General features: G+C 47.9%; 1 protein-coding gene across 1 annotated transcript; it reads right to left on the bottom strand.

The window, feature by feature from the left end:
* Nucleotides 1-12,900: 12,900 nt before the first annotated feature.
* Nucleotides 12,901-15,938, bottom strand: LOC121859582. Its single transcript, XM_042356519.1, has 2 exons — nucleotides 15,836-15,938; nucleotides 12,901-13,955 (listed from the first exon to the last, which is right to left on the bottom strand). Exons 1-2 carry the CDS (start codon nucleotides 15,936-15,938, stop codon nucleotides 12,901-12,903), a joined length of 1,158 nt encoding a protein of 385 aa, XP_042212453.1.
* Nucleotides 15,939-20,044: the final 4,106 nt, after the last annotated feature.

Raw genomic sequence — 20,044 nt, 5'->3', positions numbered from 1 at the left:
TTTTAGGGCGGTATATGAGTGCTGTTTCCACTCAGCCACCGCCGCACGACCTTGGGTGATTAAGGAGTAATATAAATCTGTTTATATATTAACAACTCTGGTAGATAATTGTTTTCTTTAATAAGTAATTGGAGTTTTTTCTTGTTTGTGGTTATTTTATTGATGCTTGTTATTGTTTTTATTTTTGTTATTTTTGTTTTTGTCAGACAGAAAAGAAAAAGAATGAATGTAAGGAAAAATATCAACTTGGCGAAAGAGAGAGAGAGTTGTTACGAGTTGGGGATTTAGAATATAGTTAAAGGTCTACCCAGATCCCAACAGGCAACAACAATAAAAAACAAAGACAATCGGACTATAAAAGGGTAGACAAAGGATGCGAGTTTTCGTTGTGTATAATAAAGTACCATAAATTCCTTAACAAAATATTCAGCTTATAAATTACCCTTAACCAAACTTAACCTAAACATTAACAGTATATACATATTAATACAACATAAAACAATCGTGAAGCAAGGTGGAGGTGGGAGAGGCAATACAAGATTACAAATACTTAAGTGAGGAGCTGAGATGGCTGACGAGTAAGGCTGAGTATTGTAGAAGACGGTAGGTAGTCACTGTGCCGTAGGTTTAGAGGATAGATGATCCTGTGGTCACTTCCCAGAGTGTAGTGCTCTCTCCTCGAACTCGAGCTGAAAAGAAGACTTGGAGGAAGTGACGCAACAACCAGGATATGGAGAAGGGAAACCCCGGAGTGGTAACTAAGACGAGTCATACTCGTGTCTCGTCCCTAGATGGCGTTGCTCGTTGTGCTGGGTAGGTAGATCAGGACAATTGGTGGAGGGGTTCGTAACAGTGTATAACCACTTAAGTCACTATTGTAATAAATCGCTATAAAGGTTTTACGAGTTGTTGATAATTGGTCTGAACTTTAATAAATTGGTTAGGTTCGGATAGGTTAGTCAGGCTGCCTCAATGACGATGAATAAACCGCAGGATATTCTTTAAGACAATAATTTTCTTTCGTATTTGTTGTGTTAATTAAAAGGTAAACACAATACAGGTACAGGCTTTCATTAATTAATTTCTCTCGTGGTTATTATATTAAAAAAGCAAAGTTAATTTTTTTAATATATTTTTTCTTATTGTTAATATATAGTTAAAGATAAAATTAGAGCAGCCATTTTATATATAATTTTATAATATATGTGAAAAGTTACTTGGGTTCCATAGGGCTGACTACCTATTGGGAACAAGTGTGGATACAGTGTTGGTAGGCACAGTATAGGCTACTCTACCACCTCTCACTACTGTAAGCCTGGGTGTCCATTCTGTTGCTGGGGCTACTAAACGGTGCCTTCCCCACGTGGTGTATTAAGCAACGGGACTCGAACTGGCACACGGTTGGTAGGTCAGGAGGTGAGTGCTGCATCCATTTAGCCGCGGCACCTTTGTATTTAATTAAAGAAAAGTATTGACGTTAACATAACCGTTTCTTTTATTAATTTTTCCATATTAGTTGTAGTTAATTTACGACAATAAAGGTATAACAATCACTTATAATTTATCTTGTGATTTATGCATTCAATTAAAACCAGAAAGGAATTATTATGTTTATTCAAGCGACTTAATTCTTTATTATAAATCACAACAAAAACATGGAATAGGGCCGAGTGTGTAGTGCCAAGGCCGCCAGTGTGGGCAGCCAGCCAGATATAAACTATCTTATAAAATCTGGCCAAAGTATACATTCACCCGGACCATCAGCTTAACTCGCGGGTAAGAAGGGTGGTCAACTACAGCCTCTATATATCTTCACCTTCTGGCCTATCATATACCCTTCTTCACCACTGAGCGTCTTCCACCCCCTCCTGTCTCTATGAAGTGGGTAGGGTGGTGATGGAGAAGGGGGCAGGGTGGTGAGGGGCATGATGAAATTGTGAGGGAGAAGGGGGGAGCATGGTGGTGAGGGAGAGAGCTTATAGTAATTGTGAGGGAGAAGGGGCATGGTGGTGTGAGGGAGAAGGGGGCAGAATTGGTGAGGACAGGGGTATGGTGGTGGCAGGGAAGGGGGCAGAGATTGGTGAGGGTGCGATTTTATGGTGAGTGTGAGAAGGGGGCATGATGGTGAGGTGGGGGACATAGTGAGTGAGGAGAGTGTGGTGGTGAGGAGAAGGGGCCCAGAGATTGGTGAGGGTGGGGTACATGGTGAGTGAGGAGGGGGCATGATGGTGAGGGTGGGGACATGGTAGTGAGGAGAGGGGTATGGTGAACAGGGGAGAAGGGGCATGGTGGTGAGATTGGGGTGCATAGTGGTGGGGAATTGTAATTGGTGAGGTGGGGACTTGGTAGTGAGGGAGGGGGTATGGTGGTGTGAGGAGAGGGGCATGGTGGTGAGGTGCAGGGTTGCATGGTGAGTGAGGGTATGGTGGTGAGGGTGGGACTTGGTGGTGAGGAGAGGGGCATGATGGTGTGAGGAGAAGGGGGCAGGGGTGGTGAGGAGAAGAGGGCATGATGGTGTTTGTTGAGGAGAGGGGGCATGGTAGTGAGGGAGAGGGGCATGGTGGTGAGGAGAGGGGGGCATGGTGGTGGGGAGAAGAGGGCATGGTGGTGGGGAAGGGGGCATAGTAGTGAGGGAGAAGGGGTATGGTGGTGAGGAGAGGGGGGCATGGTAGTGAGGGAGAAGGGGGCATGATGGTGAGGGAGGCAGTAGCCCAACACGGAGGCCTCACAGCTCGTCACCTGAGAGGGTCACATCACCAGGAATGTCGAAATAAAAAAGAAAAAGGAACTGGTTTGGTGGGTGGCGTCCTTATGTGCGTCTGTGTGTATTTATGACAAACATCATAAACTTATACCTCGCTGGGTGGGTGAGGGAGGGAGTTGGTGGGGGGTGAGGGAGAGAGAGACAGTGGGTGGGAGCGGGTAGGTGGGTGGGTGAGGGAGGGATTGCTTTAATGAAATGCAAGAGCAGGACAAATGGGGAGAAAGAGAGAAGTAGAAGGAAGAAAGAGATGGACAGGAGGATAAAGATAGATAATGGTGGAGGAAAATAAAGACCTTCTACACTAACACATTGATGGTGTTTAAGTGTAGCAGTTACGGTATTGATGACGTTAACAGCCCATGGGAGTCACCTGGGACTGTGATTGGTAGGGAGACTATTGTGTGTGTGTGTGTTTGACCTTGTTTAACCCCTGTAGCTGTGACCTTACCAGGGTTAAATCGCTGGGGCATATCTGACCCCATGTGTCACCTGATCGTTCTACACACACACACACACACACACACACACACACACACACACAAATTCTCTCTCCTGCCTCAGCTCTTCTTGTTAAATCATGACATCTTAATAATTAAAGATAAATTGGCCCTCCTGGCCTCCCTCCCCTACCCACTCCACCCTCTCCCTTCCCTGCCCATCACCCCTCCATGCTTCACCGCTCATAAGCCAGCGCCAAATTGCCCCCCTCTTCCTTCTCTCTTCCTTCCCTTCCTCTCCTCCTCCCTCTTGCTCTCCTTCTCCTCTTCCACTTCAGCATTAGCCACTTCCTCCTTTTTCCCATTCTATCCGTTTCCTCTCTTTCTTTTCCTCCTTCTTAACCTCTCTCTCCGGCGACCCTTCCTCTTCTCTTCCTTCTCCCCTATCTCCCTCCCCCCTTTTCCCCTTCCCCTTTCTTCCCCTTTTCCTCGTCCTCACCAACTTTTTCTTCTATCCTTCCACTTTCTTCTCCCTTCCTCCCATCTCCCCCTTCTTCCTCCGCCCCTTCTTCCTCCTGCCCCTCATTCCTTCTCCTCTTCCCTCGCCAGTTGGTCCTCCGCTCATAGCTGGTGGTGGCGACAGTTAAGTGAGTTTAAGGGTGTTACTTGCTGCTCCACCTGCCACTACCACACCTACTCCACCCCGATACTTCTGCTTGAACCTAACCTAACCTACCCCTTGCTAACCCCTACTGCTTGTATCTAACCCTATCTACTCTCTACTACCCCCTACTGTCTGTACCTAACCTTCCTCTGCTACACCACTACTGCTTAACCCAACCTACCCCCTATTGGTTGTACATAACCTAACCTAACTAAATTAACCGAACGTAACTTGACCTCAACCTTCAGGTGTGACGTTAACCTTTGACACAGCGTAGATCATGGTCACTTGGTTTGGTCAATGATAATAGTTCGTGCTACGTGGTAACAATATGTCTGTTTCCGATGAGGACACACAGACAGGCACTGACAGACATACCGAGACAGATACCGACAGACACAGATATATACCGACACAGGCACAGACAGACAGACAGACAGATACCGAGACAGACACACCAAGATTGACATACCAAGACAGGCACAGACGAGAACAGACAGATAACAAGACAAGACAACGGCTATCATACTACATCCAGAAGAGCCATGGTCTCATTACAAACAACACACACGCGCGCGCGCACAAATAATGGTTGCCCTTCGTGTAACAAGGATGGCCGGCCCAAGGACCACTTTGGCGTGAACTTGTTTAAGGTGCAGAAGCTGTCGCCAACACAACAACCACACCCTGAGTTAACGAGTTGTATGACCTAGTGTCAAGGAATAGTCCGAGAAGACCGGACAACTCGCTAATTGCACTGGCTAACCATTACCCCGGAATACGATCCACAAATCGATTAACATCCAGGTTCCCAATTACTGCTGGGTAGACAGAGGCAAATGGCGTAAAGAAACTTGCCCATAATTTCACCCTGCTCGGGGATCGAACCAGGGTCCACTCGCTGGCGAGGCGAGCATGCTGACCATTACACCACAGGTAGCCACAGATACACACATACACAGACACAAGTATACACACACACACACACACACACAGACAAGCGCACGCGCACACACACACACACACACACACACACACACACACACACACACACACACTAAATTAACAGTACAAAATATGGCAGATAGAAGGCACTTCACGTATCTCAGCCCCAGGCAGCTCTCTGAAGGCTCGCTTCTTGCCACCCATTATCTGCCTCTTATATTGTAAACCCTGTGGTGGTGACGGTGGTGTGGTGGTGGGTTTGCAAATGGAGGTGTGGTAAGTGGTGGACGTCGTAGTGGGGGTGTTGGTAGTGCTGGGGTTGGTGATGATGGTGGCAGTGGGGTGGTAGGTAGCAGGGTGGTAGTGCTGGGGTTGGTGATGATGGTAGCAGTGGGGTGGTAGGTAGCAGGGGTGTTGGTAAGATGCTGGGTTGGTGATGATGAGCCCAGCAGTGGGGTGTTAGGTAGCAAGGATCATTGTTGGTCTGAGTTTGTGATGGTAGCAGTGGGGTGTGAGTAGCAGGGTGTTGGTAGTGCTGGGGTTGAGTGATGATGGTAGCAGTGGGGGTGGTAGGTAGCAGGGTGTTGGTAGTGCTGGGGTTGGTGATGATGGTAGCAGTGGGTGGTAGGTAGCAGGATGTTGGTAGTGCTGGGGTTGGTGATAGTGGTAGCAGTGGGGTGGTGGGTAGGAAGATTGTTGGTAGTGCTGGGGTTGGTGATGATGGTAGCAGTGGGGTGGTATGAGTATGAGATTGTTGGTAGTGCTGGGGTTGGTGATGATGGTAGCAGGTAAATTGAGTAGGTATGGGATGTTGGTAGCAGTGCTGGGGTTGGTGGTGTGGTGGTGGGTTTGCAAATGGAGGTGTGGTAAGTGGTGGACGTCGTAGTGGGGGTGTTGGTAGTGCTGGGGTTGGTGATGATGGTGGCAGTGGGGTGGTAGGTAGTGCTGGGGTTGGTGATGATGGTGGCAGTGGGGTGGTAGGTAGCAGGGTGTTGGCAGTGCTGGGGTTGGTGATGATGGTAGCAGTGGGGTGGTAGGTAGCAGCAGTACAACCATATGGACGACGATACTTGTACTGGCCAGAACCAGCCTGGGTGGCCGCCACCACCACCACCCACGGACAGGATGCTGCCAATGGTGGCGTGGAGTGTGGCAGGGAGCTGGAGGTGGCGGGGAGTGGCACTCATACACGCATATGACTGATGAATGCACTGGAGTGTGGGTGGCGACTTCCAGGTGGTGACGTGAGCCAGGTGAAGGTGACCAGCGACCATTAACAGTTGAAGTTGGTGGGCAGTGATCACCTACACTTACAATGGGTGTAGGTGGCAGGATGAGTGTGCAGCCGCCCACGGGTGACAGCGCCTTTTCTTCAGCACTCGACCACCCCTTCTCCTCTCCTTGTACGGGGACCAGAAATATTGGTAGATGGATATACGAGGGTTTGTATGCCCAGCCTCTCTCTCTCTCTCTCTCTCTCTCTCTCTCTCTCTCTCTCTCTCTCTCTCTCTCTCTCTCTCTCTCAGAACAAGAGAGTGCCCGGTTGCCCACGTTGTCAGCAACTGGTGACAGCCGTGGGTACGTTACCTGTGTTGGCCTCTGCCTGACCTGCACTTCATGTATCACTAGTACCATCATTACCACCAGGAGCGCCACCAGCGATACACACCACAACTACCACTAACAGAGGCAGGTTCCCCACTACAACAGACCACCAGTATACGAGGAGGGTCTTAACACAGGCAACACCACTCACTCGTCCCTCTTAATGACACCAATCTGTGCACCGTCTCAGCAGTTAGAGCTTATCACTAAAGCCAGTTTTTGTCGCGGTCTGTCTCGCGCCGCCCCCACACTACGTACTGTTCGGGCTGTGTCTTATGTTTCGTATTTATTGTGTGACCTGAAGGATGCTGGCTGTAGGTTTTGTGTCGTGGGCTGAAGAGAGAGAGAGCACCATTCACCTACACCCTCTCTTTACCCGCGTTAATTCATTACCTTGACACACACTCTCTCTCTCTCTCTCTCTCTCTCTCTCTCTCTCTCTCTCTCTCAGGGACACACACGTGGTCTTCGCCTCGCCGACACCAACATCAGTTTGTGTCATGTGAGGGATTCTGGCCCACCTGTACAGTACAATGGATTTTTTCTCTCTGTTTGTGTGTCTTCTTTCCTGTTTCCTTCTTTTCATACCTGTATCTTACCTTACTTATTCTTATCACTGTTACTTACTTCTTCTTTTAATTATCTCCATTTTTTTTAATTCTTCTCTTCTGCCTTTACTCGTCTTTCCTTCCTCTAACTTTTCAATGTTTTTTCATGTATGTTAATCCTCTTGCCTCTTCCTCCTTTTCCTCCTCGTTTTTCCCTTCTCCACCCTTCTCCTCCTCTTACCTGCTCCTCCTCCTCTTCTCCTCCTCCTCCTCCTTCCCCCACCTCCTCTTCCCCCTCCACCACCTACACCACCACCCCCACCTCCCCCCCCTCCTCCTCGCTCACACCCCACCCCAACACATCTCGCATCACAGTTGTCATATTACATCATTTTGACAACAAACATAAACCGTAATTAGTGTTTTAAGGAGTACAAGAATCCTTCCCTAAACACCGATGACTCCCAATTGCAAGATGGTCGTACCTGTGTTGGTCTTAAGACTCTCCTGCTGCTATATAAGGTTCAGTTTGCCCGTCACGTAATGCAAATAGCTGTCTCCAATGTGTACCTGTGGGCTGTGGTCCTTGTATGGGAAAACTTGGTGCAGTCACATTCACCCATCGGTTATCCGGAGTCCGGTTTTATATATTTATTGTTTATCCGGAATCCATTATATTTGTATGTAGTTATTAGTTATCCGGAAGCCGATGTGGGTGTATAATTCTCAGCCATCGGTTACCTCTACTGCAGTAACAAGCTCAATTGTCTTAACAATTTCTTAGCGTAATTTTAAGAAACAAAACAAAGATGGCGGCCAAGATGACATTGAAACCTCACCCAATAACTGAGTCTTCCTTAACGAGATGTGTTCTGTCATCCTCAGGTAAAACAAAAAATATTAATATCCCATTTTTTTTTCGAGAATCCGGACACAGACCAGAAATTCGGTGCCTTATTAACCAGCTGTCAAAAGTGTGTGTCAGATTGTGTCGTTATCTCGGTCACCCTCACCGCCTCAGCCAGCCATCCGGACACAGGTATCTCACGCGAGGCATACGTCTCTCACGCTAGCTAGACGTGTGTGTGTGTGTGTCCTGTCCCTGTCTACCTCTCACGTGTTCACCTGACCCCGTGACACTAATGCCGGATCCGCCACCAATACCCACCTGTATCCCCCTCTCTTCCCCCTTCCCCTCTCCTCCCTCCTTTCCCCTTCCCCCGCCCGCCTTCCTTCCCCCCACCTGTCTGGAGCAAGAATGCAGCTCACTACAGCTTCATTAACCTGGTGCCTTCAAGGTCCTGCAAGTGTGACTGGTGCCTCTAGACCACCCTCCTGTCCCTCTCCCATTCAAATCCCCCTCCCTCCCCTCCCTTCAGACCCATCTGAGCTCTCTCACTGACCTGTATCCTCTCCAGGTCTCTCCCTCTACGGTTGCTGTCTCTTGCTGTCCTGTACATAATACCTGTACAACCATACTTGTACATCATGACTTGTATATGCAGTCTTCACCTAATCACCTTCCTCCTCCCCAAACACCCACCCCCCTCCCATTCCTCCACCTTCCCATTCCACCTTTCCTCCACCCCAACTTCCCCCATTTTTCTTCCCTATCCTCACCAGCCTCCCCCTCCTTCCCCTATCCTCGCCCCCCTCCCTCCCCTCCCCACTTCTACCTACCCTCACCAACCTCCCCTCCTTCCCCTATCTCGCCCCCCTCCTCCCCCCCTCACCCATCACCTACCCCTCCTTCCTACCCCACCCCTACCCCCACCACCCCTACCTTCCCACACCCCTTCCCACATCCTCCCCCTCCCTCACCTCCCTCCCAAGAACCAGTCTAAATTCCTGTATTGCTTCAGTACTTGTGTTTTCAGGTACGCAGGACTTTTTTTTCCCCCTGAGGCCCGGGTTAGTTGAGACGGTAATGAGCGTGTCGTATAGCCTTGGCGTTAATTGGTCTACACATGACTCTACAGCCTCCACAGGTTGAATCTCGCGCCTTGAATCTGTGCCATGATGGAGGGGAATTTGCATTACGAGGCAGGCTGGGAGGTGGGAAGGGGAGAAGGGGTAGAGGGAGGGAGGCAGGCAGGTGTGAGGTGAAGGGTGGAGGAGGAGGTAGTTAGGGAGGAGAAGGTGGTGTGGGGAGGGGTGGTGGGTTAGGAAGGGGGAGTAGGGGTACATAGTGAGGAGGAAGGGGTGTGGGGAAGAGAAAGATTAGAAGGTGTAGAGAGGGAGAATGATTTTTTTACCTTTCTCTCCCTCCCATTCTTTCCTATCCTCCTCCTCCTTCGCCCCCCCCCCTCCCATACTTCCCTCACCTCTTACTCCCATAAATCCCCTCACTTTTCCTAAATTCCCCTCTTCACCTCCTTTCTTCTACCCTCTCTCCTCGTCCATTTCCCCCTCTTTCCATTCCTCCTCTTTTCGCCCCCTGCCACTCTTCCACTTCTCCCCCTCCTCCCTCTCCCCCCTCCTCCCCTCTCCCCCCTCCTCCCTCTCCCCTCCCCTCTCCCCCTCCTCCCCTCTCCCCCCTCCCCCTCCCTCTGACAGCCACTCAGTACCTCACCTGTCATTAACACGGGTCGTTAGTGACGTGGCAAAAAGATGGCAGGTTGATGATGCGGGTAAAACACACGTGGATACGGGCATAGGTGGTGGAGAAAGACAGACGGACAGAAAGGTCTTCATATAGACAGACAGTCACAATAAAGTACAGAGAGACGGACGGACAGACAGACGTGGAAAGCATCGTGTGGACGTGGAAGGCATCGTGTGAGCGCGAGATAGGCATCGTGTAGGTGTGGGCATGATATGGGCGTGGGAAAGGCATCGTGAGGGCGTGGGAGAGGCATCGTGTAGGTGTGGGAGAGGCATCGTGTGGGCGTGGGAAAGGCATCGTGTGGGTGTGGGAAAGGTATCTTGTGGAAGAGGCATCGTCTGGGCGTGGGAGAGGTTGTGGTTGTGGGAGAGGCATCGTGTAGGCGTGGAAGGCATCGTGTGGGCGTGAGAGAGGCATCGTGTGTCGTGGGAGAGGCATCGTGTGTCGTGGGAGAGGCATCGTGTGGGCGTGGGAAAGGCATCGTGTAGGCGTAGGTGGCAGGAGCCTTAAGTCGCCAGCAGAACCCTCAGACCGACAGCAGGAGCCTCAAGTCGCCAGCAGGAGCCTCAAGTTGAGCAGAAGCCTCAGGTCAGGAGCCTCAAGTTGGAGCCTCAGCAGGATCGCCAGCAGAACCCTCAGACCGACAGCAGGAGCCTCAAGTCGCCAGCAGGAGCCTCAAGTTGCCAGCAGGAGCCTCAAGTTGCCAGCAGGAGCCTCATATCGCCAGCAGGAGCCTCATATCGCCAGCAGGAGCCTCAAGTCGCCAGCTGGAGTCACTGTAACCAGAAACTTAGGGAAACAGTGTACTGAGCCAGACAGATACAGACATAAACTGTACAACTGTAATAACACTGACGTGGCTGAGCCTTAGGAGAGTTACAGCTGTGTTGAAAAGCCATCTGAGATAACACATTCAGGTTGAAATATTTATACACCGTGGCGTATCATCTTGCACATAGGAAATACACGGTGTATGGCATCAGTGTGGCGGGAGAAGGGATACAGTTGTTTGTGTTACCTGAAGGCGAGAAATGCTGGAGGTAAACACAATACAGTATCGAATTGGGAAGGAAAAACTATTGTAATAAAAGGAATTAAGGAAAAAGAATAACAGCTACAGAAACACAATATCGAATTAGGGAAAAGAAAACAAAATAACACAAGCGTAATATCAAATTCCAGCATCAGTAATGAGACTAATGACATAATTACATTTGAAAACAGAGTCAGAATTTAGACGAAATGGAGAATAATAGCCACGGGCCGCTAGAAAATGCCACGGGCCGCCAGCAGGAGCCACGGGTCGCCAGCAGGAGCCACGGGTCGCCAGCAGGAGCAGAACCTCGCCAGCAGGAGCCGCAGGTCGCCTCCCTCACAAGCGTGCCGCCAGCTACCCAACACTGTGTTTTATACCGGTGTTGTATTTCTCAACGCGGTGGATAATCTCATAATTGCGTTTTTGTGGTGGTGTTGTGAGCCTGTGTGTCAGCTGGTCGTGTCACCCCCCCACTCCCACTCCCGAGGATCATCGCCTATGTCCTCATCTAGTTACACTCATACATCTCCCATACGCACACGACTTACGAACACCCATATAAAGTTATCTCATTTTCTGGCTTTACGCACATACACCCAGTTACGCACACAGCTACGGACGCTCTTCGAAATATATTGCCTTGTCTGGTTAAACACATACTATACCCTAACGCACACAGTTATGAAGATGCAAGTAAATATTTTGCTTAGTCCTATTGCACACATACGACGCAGACAGCTACTTACACTTGTCTTAATGTTTGCTAGTGTAGCTGCGTACATGCTTATAAACACCTCTTTTTACACCACATACTCACATGCACGACACCCACCCACCGACACACCGAGATACGCACATAGGCGGTGCTGGTCGTACACATCCTGACATTATCTTTACTCTTCAACACATTCGCCTCACCCACACCCATGTTTCCGCACGCCCACACCCCACGATGCCCTCTCACGTCTGCTAGGCCTCTCACACACATACCTGCCTGCCTGCCTGCGGAAACGGGTCGGATGTTTCTTGTTGAGAGACGTGACTGAAAGGTTTAGATGTAGGTTACTGTGTACACGCGAGGTGACAGTGGCTGTTAAACACACACACACACACCATTATTATTATTATTATTATTATTATTATTATTATTATTATTATTATTATTATTATTATTATTATTATTATTATTATTATTATTATTATTATTATTAAACCGCCGCCCCACGCTAGGCCATGAACAAAATAAAAGTAAAAAAAAATCAAATCAAACAAAAGTAAATAAATAAAAAATGAGAAAACGTTCTTGTCAAAGCACTTGGTCACTATTAGTGTTTATCTAAATTTCACCTTCGTAGCTCAAAAGGTGCCTGATATTTCACTCAGACAAGCAATCAAGAGAAATAGTGAGTGAGTGTATTGTGACTGGCATTGGCAGTTGAGTGTGTAGTGACTGGCATTGACAGTTGGGTGTGTAGTGACTGGTAGTGACAGATGAATGTGTAGTGACAGGAGACAGTAAAGTGAGTGAGCTTCGATAGGCAGAAGAAAGTGGAGGACAAACCTAAATTAACATTTTTAGGACAAAATTCAACATAATCTAACCTTGTCATGACCCGGGATTTTGATCGTGTGGGAAATTGTCCAATGAGAAATTGTCCAGTGGGAAATTGTCCACTGAGGTTTTTGTCCAGTGGGAAATTGTCCAAGGTGATTTCAGTCTAGCAGGATTTTCGTGGCAGTGAACGTACAGGTAGAAGTAACAGCCCTGCCAGCCGTCCTAGGAGTTAATAACATGGAGTACTGTGGTGATAGTGTTAATCGTGGGCCAGAAGAGGGTCACCCAGGATCACTTTACCGAGGGGGGGGGGAGGGTAGGGGACACGGAGGGCAAGTATGAGGTGGAGAGGTTAAGTACTGTGTTTACTGCAACAAATCTGAAGCTGAATTGTGTGTGTGTGTGTGTGTGTAGTATTATGTTACTGCAACAATTGATAGAATGAAAGAACATGAATCAGACGGACATACAAACAAATTTAAGTACTGTTATATATACTGTTTATATATAATATTAAACTAAGACAGACAGACACATACATACATACATACATACATACATACATACATACATACATACATACATACATACTGTCTACCACAACAAGCCAAGTAGGAGGAGGAAAGTTATTTACAGTGGTGACAAATATTTAATGGCTTCTCCTGTAGTGTTGTCTGGCTGTAGCTTGTCGAGTAGGAGCCTCACTCAGCCTGCAGTATGATACGTGTAATAACATGCAGATCAGGTTTTTGAATGTAAAATTGCAAAAGGATCGTACAGGATGTTGTTGTGTGATGCAGGACGTTGTTGAGTGATGCAGGATGTTGTTGAGTGATGCAGGACGTTGTTGAGTGATGCAGGACGTTGTTGAGTGATGCAGGACGTTGTTGAGTGATGCAGGACGTTGTTGAGTGATGCAGGACGTTGTTGAGTGATGCAGGACGTTGTTGAGTGATGCAGGATGCTGTGAGTGATGCAGGACGTTGTTGAGTGATGCAGGACGTTGTTGGTGATGCAGGATGCTGTTGAGTGATGCAGGACGTTGTTGAGTGATGCAGGACGTTGTTGAGTGATGCAGGACGTTGTTGAGTGATGCAGGACGTTGTTGGTGATGCAGGACGTTGTTGAGTGATGCAGGACGTTGTTGGTGATGAGTGATGCAGGACGTTGTTGGAGTGATGCAGGACGTTGTTGAGTGATGCAGGATGCTGTTGAGTGATGCAGGACGTTGTTGAGTGATGCAGGATGCTGTTGGTGATGCAGGACGTTGTTGAGTGATGCAGGACGTTGTTGGTGATGCAGGACGTTGTTGATGGGACGTTGTTGAGTGATGCAGGACGTTGTTGGTGATGCAGGACGCTGTTGAGTGATGCAGGACGCTGTTGAGTGATGCACGACGTTGTTGAGTGATGCAGGACGTTGTTGAGTGATGCACGACGTTGTTGAGTGATGCACGACGTTGTTGAGTGATGCAGGACGTTGTTGAGTGATGCAGGACGTTGTTGAGTGATGCAGGACGTTGTTGAGTGTTGCAGGATGTTGTTGAGTGTTGCAGGATGCTGTTGAGTGTTGTAGGATGTTGTTGAGTGTTGTAGGATGCTGTTGAGTGTTGTAGGATGCTGTTGAGTGTTGTAGGATGCTGTTGAGTGTTGTAGGATGCTGTTGAGTGTTGTAGGATGCTGTTGAGTGTTGTAGGATGTTGTTGGGTGTTGTAGGATGTTGTTGAGTGTTGTAGGATGTTGTTGAGTGTTGTAGGATGTTGCAGAGTTTTATAATGTTGAAGTGTTGTTGAAGTGCTGTAGAATGTTGAAAAGTGTTGTAGAATGTTGAAAAGTGTTTCAGAATGTTGCAGTGTGTTGTAAGATTTTGCAGGGTGTTGCAGAGTTGTAGGATTTTGCAGGGTGTTGTAGGAGGTTGTAGGATTTTGCAGGGTGTTTTAGGGTGTTGCAGAGTTGTAGGATTTTGCAAGGTGTTGTAGGAGGTTGTAGAGTGTTGCAGAGTGTTGTAGGATTTTGCAGTGTGTTGTTGGATGTTGCAGGGTGCTACAGAGTATTGCAGCCGCCGTTGCTCTGATGAGATCACAGAACAACCGCCAAAAAAATAATCTAGATTTAACAAACAATTTGACACGAAATATTTTGTTTTTATTCTATGTTTTTAAAGCTTCTTGTGGTTATTTTTTTCTCACGGTTTTTTAATTAAAATTTTTACCTTGTTATAGTCGTGACAGATAAGCGAAGGGTATTTAAGAACCGCTCGTCATACCCCAGGGGTGAGTGCTTAAGATAGCATCACTGGCTGGAAGCGCTACGTTCAAACACAAACATCACGGCTTCTTGTTTGAGGAGCAGCACAGAGCCCCCAGTCAGTGATGGTATCTCGGGGACGTCACACAGAGCTGAGATAACTCCTTAATACCTTCTGGCTTATCTGAGACGTATTAGACTAGTTTTATTTTTGTAAGTCCGTCAATTTATTAAGTAATTATTATTAAAGCCTTTTGGTGTTGTGAAGTGCAGGTGTGCTAAATGAGACGGGTTCCTGCCGCGTGAGTAGTGTTTGGGATTTCGGCTACGTCTCATCGTGTTGGTAGGTTAAGTTTTGCCTTGTGTGTGTGTGTGTTTGGGGGGGGACTACAGGGGTATGGGAGGAGGTAGAAGAGTTGTGGTCGGGCCGCTCCTCACAGTCACTGGCCGGGTAACCCCACACAGTTACTGGCCGGGTCGCCTCACACAGTCACTGGCCGGGTCACCCGCCCTGGGAGGCATCACAGTCGACCGCCCTAATTGGCCAGCCTAATCTTTGTGCTGTGAGGAAGTAATTGCATTTGGCAGGTTGATTAAGGCTTCACTTGGGAATTATGGCCGATTAGAACGTTTGATGAAGGATTGTCGAGGCGGAGACTAAAAGATTAGTTGGCCTTTACCGAATCGCCAATCGCAATTATGGTCTGCGTGTTGTGGGGGGTGAGGGCGTGTATGGGGAATAGGTATAGGGCGTGTGGGTAGCGTGTAGAGGAGTAGGGCAGTTGTGAGTGGCGTGTAGGGGTTATGGAAGGGGTGGCAGATGAGAGGCAACTCTGTGTGTGTGAGTGACTTTTTTTTATATCTGTCTGTCTACCTTTCTTATACTACCTGTCTATCTCTGTCTCTTCCGGATATGCGAGAGAGCAAGCTTGTGTGTACCTGCGAGACATGTTTGGGTGGTCATGCTGTACATTAATGTTGTTGATGGAGTAAGGTAACTTCTTTACACATCTGTCACAGGAACGCACCACTGACCCCGGGGAACCTCACAAAACATAATGATATAAACCCCACATGATAGGGTATATGACTCGAGCTTCCTGGGGAAAAAAATACCATGGTGAAAAGACGTGTTATGTGTAGATGCAGTTTGCAACCACACAAACTAATATGAAGATGAAGGGTATAGTGATAATGGTAGAGATATATGTAAAATGGAATAATGACATGATATGAATAATGAAAAATATATCATAATGTGTTTACTGATGCAACAGGAATTGAGAGTATTTTTATTTTTTTATATAATGTTCATGCATAAGAATCTATTAACATTTAATTTTGCATCTCATCTATCTTGGAACATTTCACTGGTCACATAAAAGGCAATGTTGTCTGAGACTATTTTGTACACATCGCATGGTGTTTACAACGCGTGTCTACACAGAGAATATCACGTGGACAAGCACTCGACTGGTCAGTGTAAACAAAGTCACGTGACCCGATGACGTCAAAGGCGATGATTGGCGACATAGTTCTGCTTTCCGCCGCCAGATGACTTATAAATCATCGGGTCTTTGCTTGTGCTTGAAGGATTCTTTGTCGCTTTTATTTGCTTTATTTCTCTGTTGTAAGTTAATGTTTTTTCATTTGTTCGTATTTGCAGTGGAAGTCATTGCGAATTATTTTTAGGGGTGGGAGAGATACGCCAGACGTGGTTGATTGCTCGTACTGGCGAAGTTTTTATAGTCAAGGTTCTTAGTTACTACCAGGCTGGAGAAATTTTACACCTCCCACACTATAAAAAAAAACGACGCTGGCACGAGCAGTCAACAACGTCTGGCGTTTCAACACCACACACCTCCAGCACAACCACCACCACCACCTACCACAATCACCACCACCTACCACAATCACCACCACCTACCACAATCACCACCACCTACCACAATCACCACCACCTACCACAACCATCACCACCTACCACTACCATCTACTACAACCACCACCTACCACAGTCACCACCACATTACAACCACCACTACCTCCTCCACACCACCTACACCCACCACTGATTACCACCACCACATACCTCCCACCACCACCACCGCACCTCCTCCACCACCACTACCTTCTCCACCACCTACCTCCCACCACCTACCACCACCACCTACATTACCACCACCACCCCACCTTACAACACCACACCCCACCACTACATACCTCACCACACCCCACCACCACATACCTCCCACCACCACCACCCACATACCCCCACCACCACCCCTTACCTCCCACCACACCACCACATACCTCCTCCCACCACCACCTACCCCACCACCACCGCATTACAAACACCACACCCACCACTACATACCTCCACCACCACACCCACCACCACATACCTCCACCACCACACCCACCACCACATACCTCCTCCACCACCACCTTCCCTCTTCAATGACAAACTTCAAATACTATACCAGACGAACTTGCGCCCACCTTCTGCCTACAGTGGCGCTCTTACGACAGGCTCCTTTACTACATTACTGTCCATTAACCAGTGTTTGTGATGTGTACTTGACGCTAATACCACTGAAGGAAGCACCACGCAGGTATACACTCATTAGGGTTTTAAATTTCTCAGGTGACAAGGCTGCTGCGGTGAGGTATTGTGGCGGTAAGCTTGGAGGAAATTGGAAAAGGAAAATGGCTTGGGGGAGGAACCCACTATTGTATTTTTGTTTATTTTATTTATTTTTTATATTTTTTAAATGTTTGTTTCTTAACATGGGATATATAGGTCATAAAAATGGATAGTCTCTCTCTCTCTCTCTCTCTCTCTCTCTCTCTCTCTCTCTCTCTCTCTCTCTCTCTCTCTCTCTCTCTCTCTCTCTCTCTCTCTCTAAGATTAAATACACTAACCTAACCCCTCCAGGTAGCGTTAAGGTGTTTCATCATCAGGTGAAATAAGCTGGTAGGTGAGGGGGACTAATTTACAGGTGATCCATATTTTATTTTATTTTGATACACTCGCTCGTGTGTGTGTGTGTGTGTGTGTGCGGTCATTAATTTGGCCGTGTTCGTTAGCCGTAATTGTTAACCTATATTGTTACCCCGCTTCGTTAGTGTTGTTCGTTAGTCCTGTTCGTTAATTCTCTAAGTGTTAATATCCTTCCCACTCTTCGTTAATTAAGTTTTATATTTGTTTGTTAACTCATGATTTTGTTGTTTGTATCTTTTTCTCGTTAAACCTGTTCGTTAAGTAATTTTTATATGTATTTACTGCTCGTTAGTCGTGTCTCTCCTCGTTAAAACTTGTTGGGTGACAATATACGATCACGTAAAGTCCCTAGACTTTGTTAATTTTGGTCTTTAACCATGTTCGTTAACCCATCCTCCTCATTAAACATGTTCGTTAACCCATCCTCCTCGTTAAACATGTTCGTTAACCCATCCTCCTCATTAAACATGTTCTTTAACCCATCCTCCTCGTTAAACATGTTCGTTAACCCATCCTCCTCATTAAACATGTTCGTTAACCCACCCTCCTCGTTAAGCATATTCGTTAACTCACCATCCTCGTTAAGCATGTTCTTTAACCTACCCTCCTCGTTAAGCAAGCTCGTTAACCCACCCTCCTCGTTAAGCAAGCTCGTTAACCCCTCCTCGTGAAGATGTTCTTAACCTACCTCGTTAAGCATGTTCTTTAACCTACCCTCCTCGTTAAGCAAGCTCGTTAACCCACCCTCCTCGTTAAGCAAGCTCGTTAACCCACAGTGCCTAGAGATCTACTTGTTTACATACATTAGTTAGTTTTGATCATAAATCAGCTCGTTAACTCACCCTCTCGTTTGACCCACTGCCCTCGTTAGAACTTTGTTAAATCTCCCTCCTCGTTAGAACTATTCATAAAAGTTGTTCATTCATTATCCCTCCTCGTTGAAGCTGTTCGTTACGCATCTCATCTCGTTAGACATGAGGGGCTTAACGTGTGTGTGTGTATGAGAGAGAGATTTCCAGCTGTAAATCCAATTTTTTGAAATACAGTAATTGGTTGAACAAGAACACTCAAAACATAATGACAGTGAACAAGCCAATTAAAACTATTGGACAACAGGTGTGTTTCTCTTACCTGTGTTTCTATAATAATAATCATTTACGACCTCTTAGAAATGTTTATGTATTAAATTAACTTTTTATTTCTTGTCTTTCAGGTGAGTGAGAGGTTGACAGTCACCTAGGTTCATCAGGTGAGTGAAGGAGGGAGGAGGAGACTCACTTAGGTTCATCAGGGGAGTGAAGGAGGGAGGGAGGGAGACTCACTTAGGTTCATCAGGGGAGGAAGGAGGAGGAGGAGACTCATGGTTCACAGGGGGGGGGGGGGGGAGAGACTCACTTAGGTTCATCAGGTGAGTGAAGGGGAGGAGACTCTTGGTTATCAGGGAGTGAGGGAGGAGGAGGAGACTCTTAGGTTCATCAGGGGGAAGGAGGAGGGAGGAGACTCATAGGTTCATCAGGAGTGAAGGAGGGAGGGGAGACTCCTTGTTCATAGAAGGAGGAGGAGACTCATAGGTTCATCAGGGGAGTGAGGAGGGAGGAGGAGGGAGACTCACTTAGGTTCATCAGGGGGTGAAGGAGGAGGAGGAGACTCACTTGGGTTCATCAGGGTGAAGGAGGGAGGAGGAGACTCCTTAGGTTCATCAGGAGGAGGGGGAGGGAGGAGACTCTTGGTTCATCAGGGGAGGGAGGAGACTCACTTAGGTTCATCAGGTAGTGAAGGAGGGAGCCGGTTCACAGATGAGGGGAGGCCTAGGTTCATCAGAGTGGAGGAGGAGACTCCTTAGGTTCATCAGGAGTGAAGGAGGGAGGAGACTCACTTAGGTTCATCAGGTGAGTGAGGGAGGGAGGACCACCAGGTTCATCAGGGGAAGGAGGGAGGGAGACTCACTTAGGTTCATCAGGGAGGAGGGGGAGGGAGACTCCTTAGGTTCATCAGGGGGTGAAGGAGGGAGGAGGGAGACTCACTTAGGTTCATCAGGTGAGTGAGGGGAGGGAGCTCTGTTCATGGGGGAGGAGGAGGAGACTCACTTAGGTTCATCAGGTGAGTGAAGGAGGGAGGAGACTCACTTAGGTTCATCAGGTGGTGAGGAGGGAGGAGACTCATAGGTTCATCAGGTGAGTGAAGGAGGGAGGAGGAGACTCACTTAGGTTCATCAGTGAGTGAAGGAGGGGAGGAGACTCACTTGGGTTCATCAGGGGTGAAGGAGGGAGGAGGAGACTCACTTAGGTTCATCAGGGAGGGAGGGAGGGAGGAGGGAGACTCACTTAGGTTCATCAGGGAGTGAAGGAGGAGGAGGAGACTCACTTAGGTTCATCAGGGAGGAGGAGGAGACTCACTTAGGTTCATCAGGTGTGAAGGAGGGAGGGAGGGAGGGAGACTCACTTAGGTTCATCAGGGGAGGGAGGGAGGAGGGAGGAGGAGACTCACTTAGGTTCATCAGGTGAGTGAAGGAGGGAGGAGACTCACTTAGGTTCATCAGGGGAGGGAGGAGGGAGACTCACTTAGGTTCATCAGGGGGGAGGGAGGAGGGGGAGGGGGAGGAGACTCACTTAGGTTCATCAGGTGAGTGAAGGAG

The sequence above is a fragment of the Homarus americanus genome, unplaced genomic scaffold, assembly GCF_018991925.1.
Source record: "Homarus americanus isolate GMGI-L3 unplaced genomic scaffold, GMGI_Hamer_2.0 scaffold7626, whole genome shotgun sequence".
NCBI classification, from domain to species: Eukaryota; Metazoa; Arthropoda; class Malacostraca; order Decapoda; family Nephropidae; genus Homarus; species Homarus americanus.
The sequence above is the reverse complement of the archived record's forward strand: the minus strand, read 5'-3'. Positions and strand labels throughout refer to the sequence as shown.